The sequence below is a fragment of the Vespa mandarinia genome, chromosome 17 (assembly GCF_050613455.1).
Source record: "Vespa mandarinia isolate Hongniang chromosome 17, ASM5061345v1, whole genome shotgun sequence".
Lineage (NCBI taxonomy): Eukaryota > Metazoa > Arthropoda > Insecta > Hymenoptera > Vespidae > Vespa > Vespa mandarinia.
In genome coordinates this window covers 3,627,501-3,637,500 of record NC_140826.1, presented here as the reverse complement: position 1 = coordinate 3,637,500, position 10,000 = coordinate 3,627,501, and the positions used below count along the sequence as shown (strand labels likewise).

The window sequence follows — 10,000 nt, the reverse complement described above, 5'->3', positions numbered from 1 at the left end:
TCCTTACAACGCATAAGCTTTCTAAGATCATTTAATGACAATAATATACGTATATTAATTAATTAATCAATAAAATGATAAATTAATAAATTGTTATTAACGTGTATTATTTTTCGTTTTAAATTTTAATATAAAAAGAGAGAGAGAGAGAGAGAGAGAGAGAAGAAGAGAGAATAGAGAAAATGAAGATTATGACAGAAAGAAATTAAGGAAAAGAAAAAAAAAAAAGGAAATAAAAAGAAAAATAAGAAAGTTCATAGTTTCATTAGCAATTTAATTTCTTGTTCCTCTGTAATAAAGAAAATAGAGAAAGAAAGAAACAGAGAGTGAGAGAGAGAGAGAGAGAAAGAGAGAAAGAGAGAAAGAGAGAAAGAGAAAGATGAGTACAAATGGAACACAAGCGAGTTCATCTTTACCGTGTCAACCTACAAGAAGAAGATAAAGGAGGCAAGCTGCCCGTTGAACTACGACTCGTAGAGAACGTGAAGAGCCCGAAACCAAGAATGCGCTTTCGAGTTTATTGCCGCATAGTTTTGCCTATTCCCCTCCAACCATCCACCCATCCATCCCTCCTTACCCTCCCAGCCCCCATGGGATATCGAGCATTTAAGCGTTTCGACCATTACACCGTAAACTTGCCTTTCCAAATTTCACTTTAGAAATATATACCATTGGTATTATGTCGGAACGAACACGTTACGTACTTCCTTATCGTATATCTTTTCACCGTAACGACGATAATTTTATTTCGATTTTTTTTTATTTCTTTTTTTTTTTTATATATATATATATACATATATATCTTTTATATAATAAAAAAGAAAACGAAAAAGAAAGAGTTAATTCTTTTTTCATTCACGATCATTCAAAATACAAGACGAGCGAGCGAGCGAGAGAGAGAGAGAGAGAGAGAGAGAGAGAGAGAGAGAGAGAGAGAGAGAGATAGAGAGCTCATGGATGATTTTAAAAAAAGAGGAGAAAAAAAAACTATTACCATTTTACGAGACCTTACGTTCTTCTCTTTTATTTTTTTCTTTTTTTTTTTTCCTTTTTTTTCTCTATTTCTTTTTAGACCAATCAATCTTCCCTCAGACTCGTTATAATAATTAAAGGCCATTCTGTATAATGAATTAAATTAATTTATATAATAAATCGATATCTAATGACAATAAATCGTATAACAAAAATCGATCCGTTTATATCGACGATTTATTTATTTATTTTTTTTTTTTTCATTCTAATCGAAGAGGTAGAGGTGCCGGGGATGTGTGATTATGACGTCAGAATGTAAATCGTATCATTTAATTAACAATTATACGGTATCAGAATAAGTTTCATTATTATTCGATTCATTTTGTTTTTTCCTTATTCCCAGAATTTTTTTTCTCCTCCTCCTCCTCCTCCTCCTTCTCTTTTCTCTCTCTCTCTCTCTCTCTCTCTCTCTCTCTTTTCTTTTTCCTCTTTTTAATATCCGTAACGTAGAGTAACGCAGAGCTAGCCACAGACAGACAGACCTGACGCATTTAATTACAAGATTGCACTTACTTAAATCTAGATCACGCGATGGCGAACAAAACTGTTCGTTCACAATAAGCACGAAAGCAAGCGCATTCTTAGCCGTAGTGAGTAGGAAGTTTGAATGGCAGCCGAGGAGCGTGCGAGTTACACACGAGTTCTCTTCTCTTCTCTTCTCTTCTCTTCTCTTCTCTTCTCATCTCATCTCATCTCATCTCTTCTCTTTCACTCGTCGAGAATTTAAATTGGGAAAATCGAGCTCCACTTAACGCTTCGCATACCTTCTTCACTGCCATTGAAAATTTCTCGAACAATGCATGTCATTACAGTCACAAACGTTATTCTCCTTACTTTACAACGATATCTACACATATATATATATGTGTGTGTGTGTGTGTGTGTGTGTGTGTGTGTGTGTATGTATTGTGTGCATACACATATAGATATAAATATATATTTGATCTAGTCAATGTGTTATTTACATTTTATATTTTATACAAAAAATTTCATTCCAAATATTTATATTAGATTTATTTTTCAACAATTTTGATAGTAGTAGTAGTAGTTGTTGTTGTTGTTGTTGTTGTTGTTGTTGTAGTAGTACCAGTAATAGTACCAGTAGTAATTGTAGTAGTAATAATAGTAGTACTTGTAGTAGTTGCAGTTGTAATTGTAGCAGTAGTAGTAGTAACAGTACCAGTAGTAATTGTAGTAGTAGTAGTAGTAATAGTACTTGTAGTAGTTGCAGTTGTTGCAGTAGGAGATGGTAGCAGGTGACTCGTCAAACATTTTATTATGTAGTACAAGCATTTACATTCTTATACCTTAGTCAGAAATTTTGTGAGAATTTTTTTTTTTTTTTCTTTTTTATAATAATCAATCCCAATCCCGATCTAACTCGTTATAGATAATTTTTGTCAAATGAAACAAACGAATCAAATTCATTTTTCAATTTTCTATAATTCCTGTTGTTACAACTAGAAAATAAAAAGAAAAAAAAAATAAAATAAAATAAAAGAAATAAATAAATAAAAAAATACATGAAAAAAAGAAAAAAAAAAGAAACAAAAGAAGGAAAAGAAATATAGAAAAGAACGAGACGAAAGGCACGTCGAGCAAAATGGAATGTCAAACAGGACGTAAAGAAACTCTCCGAAGGAAAGCCCTTTTTGAGTTTGGAAAAACGTAACGCTCACATAGTTTCTATCGATCGCATAGAATACAATGTTATTTACGATTGGTGAATATGTTCGGGCACATGCCATTGTGTTACTTGGCTGGTACGATATTTAAGCACACGCGCGCCTACATATATAATAGTAGTAATAGTAGTAGTGTGTGTATAATGTATATAGAAATACACAGATACATATAAATATACATACATACGTACGTACGTACAAATACATACAAATATATATATATACATATATACACATATATACGTATATATGTACGTAAATATCTACATGTGTATAGGTGTGTGTATGTGTGTGTGTGTGTGTATATATATATATATATGGGTATACAGACAAGTCGACCAGCCGAACTTCATTTTCTCGGCTTCCGGAAAAGACGAAGAAGATAAAGTAACTGGGTCGTGAGCTCCATTCTACGAGTGTTCTCTTTCTCTCTCTCTCTCTCTCTCTCTCTCTCTCTCTCTCTTCTCTCTCTTTCTCTCTCTTTCTCTTCGTCATGCGTTGTGGTAGCTTAAAATGCGCCTTTACGTTATTGCTTCGAGACGCGGTTTGTCTTCTCCACTGTGTTTCGTCGTCCTATTATATTTAAGTCGTTTCCTATCTCACTCTTCTTCCACTTCCACTTCCACTACTACTACCGACAACACAGATGACCCAGAGAATGAGAGAGAGAGAGAGAGAGAGAGAGAGAGAAAGAGAGAGAGAGAGAGAGAGAGAGAGAGAGAATGTTGATAAATGGATTTGTCGCGAATACTCTCTTGGGACAAATTTATATTTATTTCTCTCCTGTATCCATTATTCGTTATCTAACAAACGATAATATCTCTGTATCTATCTCTATTTATCTCTCTCTCTCTCTCTCTCTCTCTCTCTCTCTCTCTCTCTCTCTCTCTCTCTTTTTCTCTCGATATTTATAACCTCTGAAATATTTATTAATTTTCTTGATTATTGATTTTGATAAATTACGTTAATTCGTGATTTAATTAACGTAGATAAATATATTTATTAATAAATCTATTAGAATTATAGAATTTGTAATCTTATATACATATATATATATATATATATATATATATATATATATATATATACTCATCAATGATCGCTTGTTTCGATTGATAAACAAATTAATTAATCGAGAATTGTGACGAAATTAATGTCTCAAAAATAAATCGTTCTGATCGTATTATTAAAATCGACTTCGAGACATCATCATCATATTTTTGATTTAAGATTGAGAAAATATTTATGTATTTTTAGGAGGACGATAATAAATAGATCTTGTACGATAGATGGTAAACAGTGATAAAGATCGAACAGAAAAACAGATTGCATTTTTTAATTTATTAATTTCTATATCAGGAGAATAGTATGACCGTCGATAAATAGATTTTGATTAATTGATCGTAGTACAAAAAAAAATAAAAAAAAAAAAAAAAAAAAAAAAAAAGAATAAACACTCGTTATTGAAAATTCACTTGCTTTCATTCTCTCTTTCTCTCTCTCTCTCTCTCTCTCTCTCTCTCTCTCTCTCTCTCTTTCTTTCTCTCTCTCTCTCTCGCGCACATAATTTTCATTAGAAATATGTTGAAACACGAGTTAATACCCCGTGTATCGTTGGCAGTTGCACTTTATTTCGATATTTCCGTTTTATAAACAGATTTATTTAATACGTATAGCCAAATGAAAGCATATCAATCGAGCAAATGCATTTTTTAAGCGTACCCCTGTAGTCGTATAACGATGATATATATATATATATATATATTTATATAGAAAATGTATAGTAAGAGATAGAGATAGATAGATAGATAGATGGAGAGAGAGAGAGAAAGAGAGAAGGAGAGAGAAATCACACGTCATTGGCTCGTCGTCTCGTTGATCCACAACGCTCGGTTACATCGTAAATGTATTGAAATTGTCAATCGGCTCGCGAGAGTACACGCATACACATATGTATATATATATATATACATATATATATATATGTATATATTATTTTTCTCTTGTCATATGTACATGCATACATACCATACATACGTACATACGTATATACATGCATACAAGCAAAAACGTAATCAGGATTTGCTATCGACATTTCTCCGTTCGATTTCTGTCACTAGTCGAAGGCATTAAAATCTATCCGAAAAAAATAGAAGTTGCGAGCACAGAAAGAAAGAATTGTCGAGAAGGGTGAGCGAGGGGGGAGGGGAGGAGACGGTAGACAGGAACAAAAAAAAATAATAATAAAAAAAAAAAAAAGAAAAAAAGAAAAACGCTGAACGATCGAACGAACGAACGTACGTACGTACGAACGAGGCTGTACAATCAACTCCTTGCACGTACATATTGTATGTAAAAAGTATCGAAGAAAAAAAAACAAAAGAAAACAAAAAAAAAAAAAAAGAAAAGAAAAAACAAAAAAAAATAAATAAAAAAAAAAACGATAATACATATGACGCACATATGTATATTCTTATCCATGGCTTTATCGCAAATCTAAACGCTTTTGTATCATTATGTTGACTGAAGTAGAGATGGAGGCGACTGTCAAGCTGATTAATCGCAGTACAACGTGGACTCCGTAGAGAGAAGAGAGAGAGAGAGAGAGAGAGAGAGAGAGAGAGAGAGAGAGAGAGAGAGAAAGAAAGAGATAGTAAAAGTGCGGGGTAAAGGGAGGGGGAAGAGGAGTGGGTGTGTAGAAGGAAACAGAAGGTTGGAGAATTTTCTATCGAACCGTGTGCTTTTACAACGCGATGCGGAATGTCGTATTGTGAAACAGATTGGTTGGCCAGATCTGTCACGCGGTATCTCGAATGACAAGAAAGACGAAACGACCAATCAACTGTTCCTGACCCTTTTGTTCCGCACCAAGCTCACGTACCGTTGCGATTTGATTTCGAAATACCTCGGCTCCCTATTTCCACGATGAAGAGAGACAGAAAGACAGAGAAATACATACACACATAAAGGGAAAGAGCGAGCGAGCGAGAGAGAGAGAGAGAAAGAGAGAAAGTACGATCTGCCTAAGCCAGCATACTTGTTCCATGGGAAAAAGATCGAACAAAATCGTCAAAAGAGGATCGTTTCTTCGAATTTCTTTTCTACGATTTCTTACATACACACGTGTATATATATATAATATATACGTACGTAGATACGTACATATATATTGCCGACATATATGGGAGATCGGAGGGGAAAAAAGAAAAAAAGAAAAAAGAGAAAAAGTAATACTTTAAAAGCTTTGCCAATCTTAGTCGTTCGATTGAATTTAATAAAAATAATTGAAGAATTTCTTTTCGCTAAAGAATATATCGATGGAATTTTATTTTAGACGAATAGTAATCGTCTTCTTTTCATTCGTTCGTTCGTTCGTTCGTTCGTTCGTTCGGCCCTTTTGTAAATAAGTTTGTTTATTATTTTTTTTTTTCTTTCTTTCTTTCTTATTTTTCGTTAGAGAATATTTTTATGTAAAAATCCGTGACATTTTTATGAACAAGTACAAGTGACTCCGAAGTTTCTCATGAAGAGAGTTCTCTCTCTCTCTCTCTCTCTCTTTCTTTTTTCTTTTTCTATTTCTCTTTCTCCTTCTTTTCACCCTCCTTTTTCACCTTTAACGTACGTGCCGCTTCTGAAAAAGAGAAGAGTTTGTTTCTAAGAGGAAGAGGAGAGGAAACGTACCCCAGAGAGAAAAGTAGTTGAGTTACAACACAGGGAAGCATGCAGTAAGAAATTTCTCTCTTCTTGGAAACAGTATAGAAGTTGATCCTTTCCAATGACGACCCCGTTAAGGGATCATATATGTCTACTATTTTTACGTCGAAACATTTCTCAAAATTATATTTCGACCTATCGATTATCTACTTCGTTGAATTCGATGAAAAAAAAAAAAAATTGAGAAAGAGAGAGAGAGAGAGAGAGAGAGAGGTGTATAAAAAAAAAAAAGGTATAAAATTAATTCGAGAAGTGTCGAAGAAAGAGTACATTGATTTTTTTTTCTTTTTTTTTTTTTTTTTATTTTTTTGAAAATCATCCAAAAAAGCAAAAGAACTTTTGGCTCATCCTGTAATAGTAGGATTGAAGAAAAAAAAAAAAAGAAAGAAAGAAAGAAAAAGTGAAAAAGCAAGTAATGGGAAAATCAAGTTTGATTTTAGCTTTTTGTTCTTTCCTCCCTCTTCTTCGTTCATCCTCTTCGTCTTCCTATGCATAAGAGAAAGAACCTAGAATAAAAAAAAAAAAAAAAAAAAAGAAAAAAAAAGTGATCGTTCCCTCTCAACCCCCCACTCCTCTTCTACTACCCCTCTTTCAACTCCTTCCTCATTTCGTTACATGTCATTCATGTTCAAGAGAGAGAAAAAAAGAACGAGAAAGAGAAAGAGAAAGAGCAAGAAAAGAGTTTGTTTCCACGATGGCAACGAAGAAGTATTCCCGTGAGAAAAGTATTCGGAAATAGTGGGCGGGGAGGGGAGAGGAGGGGGTGGGGTTGAAGTAAATGTTCGAAAGGGGGAGGTTAAAGCTGATCGGTGCAGATGCCACCGCCACCGTCGGTATTCATTATTACTACGAGAAAAATATTTTTCTTCAGGAGGGCGGGAGGGGGTGGGGGTATCGTTCGCGATAAAATCCTACGACATTTTTCTTATTCAACCCCCAGTCCCCTCCCCCCTCGAAATGTCTTTGTTCATCGATAAAAAGGAAAACAGAAAAAGAAAAAGAAGGAAAAGTAGAAGATATAAATATATTGACGATCATGTCCGTCTACTTTAATATCGAAACTGCATGGAAACGGTAATGGATTTTTTAAGAGAAAAAAAAAAAAAAAAAAAAAAACCAAATTTTCTTTATTTCAATGACGCATATCATCGACTAATCAATAATAATAATAATGATAATAATATGTAATAATGTATAAACTTTTATCTACGATCAATGGATCGCTAATAAATCTGATCTCGGGGTTAATAAAGTATCGAAGAAAAGAAGAAAAAAAAAAAAAAAAAAAAAAAAAGAAAAAGAAAAAAAAAAAGAAAGGAAAACATTAGTTAAATTAATCCAATAATAATACATATCTGCATAGATTAGAAGAAAAACAAATTAATATGTAAATTAAGAGCAATATGGTCGATGAATATAATAAATGTGCTTAAAATGAAGAAAAAATAAAAAAACAAAAATATCAAATATAAATATAAATTGGAAAATGAGAGAGAGAGAGAGAGAGAGAGAGAGAGAGAAAAGGTCAAAAAAAAGAAGAAAAAAAGAAAGAAAAACAAAATGTAAGAAAGAAAGAAAGGAAGAAAGAAAATGAAAAAAAAAAAGGTGGAGTGGAAAAAGAAGACATATTCTCGATAGGAGATGCACAAGGACAGTAAAAGAAGTAAAAGAAGAAGAAGAGAAATAAATAAAAGAAGAGGAAGAATTGGGAGGTAGGAGGGAAGGATCGAAAACGATAAACTAGTAGCACACGTTATTTCTCGTACGAATAGGGTATCCTCGTGGGAAACTTTCGTGTGTCTGATATTCGCCTAAGAGAAGTCCTTATACTATTCGCTCAAAGGACACGAGCCCTTTCTTAAACCCACGTGTACGAACCCTTCAACGCTTGACTCAGTTATACAACGGTCAACCGAAGCTCGTAAACATCTTTTCTCTTTTACCTTTCTTCATATCCTTCATCTCTCTCTCTCTCTCTCTCTCTCTCTCTCTCTCTCTCTCTCTTCCTCTCTCTCTATTTCTCTCTCTATCTCGTTGTCTTCCAAGTTATACTTAAGCTATCCGTCATTCATTCCTACGTGACAATTATTATTACGACGAAGTAATAACATTTTTTACTATAAACGTTCCTTCGAAATCCTGAAACATTTTACAATTTCAAATAAATTGTCGATGTATAAGACATTTATAATGTCACATTCAAAATATTAAAGTGTCCTTTACTACAAATAAATGTATTTTATTCGTTTTCTTGTTTTATTTCTTATTTGCGTAAACATTCGTTTGTGAAAGTCAAAGCAACGAAGAAACAAAAAAGAAAAAAGAGAGAGAAAGAAAGAGAAAAAAAGCCGCACGTTAACGTCGAGTTTATACGTTATCGCGTAACTTTTAATCCGTTAGAGAGAGAGAGAGAGAGAGAGAGAGAGAGAAAAAAGAAAAAAAAAAAGAAAATAGAATACGTGCGAATAAAAATGAAAGAAAAGAAAGGAAAAAAAAAGGAAACAAGAAAAATATCAACTGCTATGAAAAACGTTCGTTTCTCCTTTTTTTTTTTTTTGTTTTTTTGTTTTTTTTCTTTCCTTTCTTTCTTTTTCTTTTCGTTTCGTTTCATTTTATGTTTTGTTTCGTCCTTTACATCGTTTACAACAAACGCCGAATTTCGAACAACTATTTTTATTGACTCCGATCTTTATATATGTACATACTACGTACATACCTTTGTTTTTCTTTCTTTCTTTTTTTTTTTTTTTTTTTTTTTTTTTTCGTTTACTCCTTTCTTTTTTATTAAGCGCGCGAAAAGTGGTCCTTCTCTCTTTAATTACTCGAGGATCGTACAAACAGTACTGAAGTGAACTCGAAAAAGAGAGAGAGACAGAGAAAGAGAGAAAGAAAAAAAAGAGAAAGAGAGATAGAAAGAGAGAGAGAGAGAGAGAGAGAGAGAGAGAGAGAGAGAGAGAGAGCAAAATAAAAACAAAAAGTCAGGAAGGTCTGAAGATCGTGTTGTTTCAAAAATTTTCCTCAACGACGTGCTACTTCTTTCCGGTGACTGTAATTGCCACGAGGAAGATGAGGGGGAGGAAGATGAGAGGGCGGAGGATGAGAAGAAGGCAGCAGTTAAAACGATTGCTACTACTCGCTCCTTTCTCACTCATTCGCTTTGAACAAGCGCTCATTAATGCGCTACAATTAAAGACGAACGTGAACAAAAAAAAAAAAAAAAAGAAAAAAGAAAAGAAAAAGAAAAAAAAAAGAAAAAAAAAGAGAAGAAAAGGGTGGAGGGGGGAAAAGTAATAAAAAATAAGTACCTTTCGTTCTTTTCTTTCTTGTTTCCATGCAAGCTTTTTTTTCTTTCCTATGCGTTTCCCTTTATTTGTCGGTAAGCTCGACTTATTATATTATACAAAAGAAGTTTAACAGGATGAACACGACGACGGCTACAGAATAGCACAAATGGCCTGAGTCCTTTTCTATTACTCTTTTAACAATTTTTATTTTTCCTCTTTGCAAGGACAAATGTTACTTTTGTCCGGCACAAGAAATATCGTTCTGTAAAATTTCAAATGTTAACG

The 10,000-nt window shown here is 33.3% G+C and overlaps 1 protein-coding gene across 10 annotated transcripts in view; it reads right to left on the bottom strand.

The window, feature by feature from the left end:
• Positions 1 to 10,000, bottom strand: part of LOC118443616 (lachesin) — a 145,657-nt gene that overhangs the window by 35,022 nt on the left and 100,635 nt on the right. The window contains exon 5 of one of the 10 annotated variants that reach the window (XM_085662113.1): positions 1,546 to 1,804. The exons of the other annotated variants lie outside the window; for them this stretch is intronic. Coding sequence (XP_085518239.1) covers position 1,546 — 1 coding nt within the window. The 5' untranslated portion in view covers positions 1,547 to 1,804. The remainder of the gene's footprint in view (positions 1 to 1,545; positions 1,805 to 10,000) is intronic. 10 annotated transcript variants of the gene reach the window in all.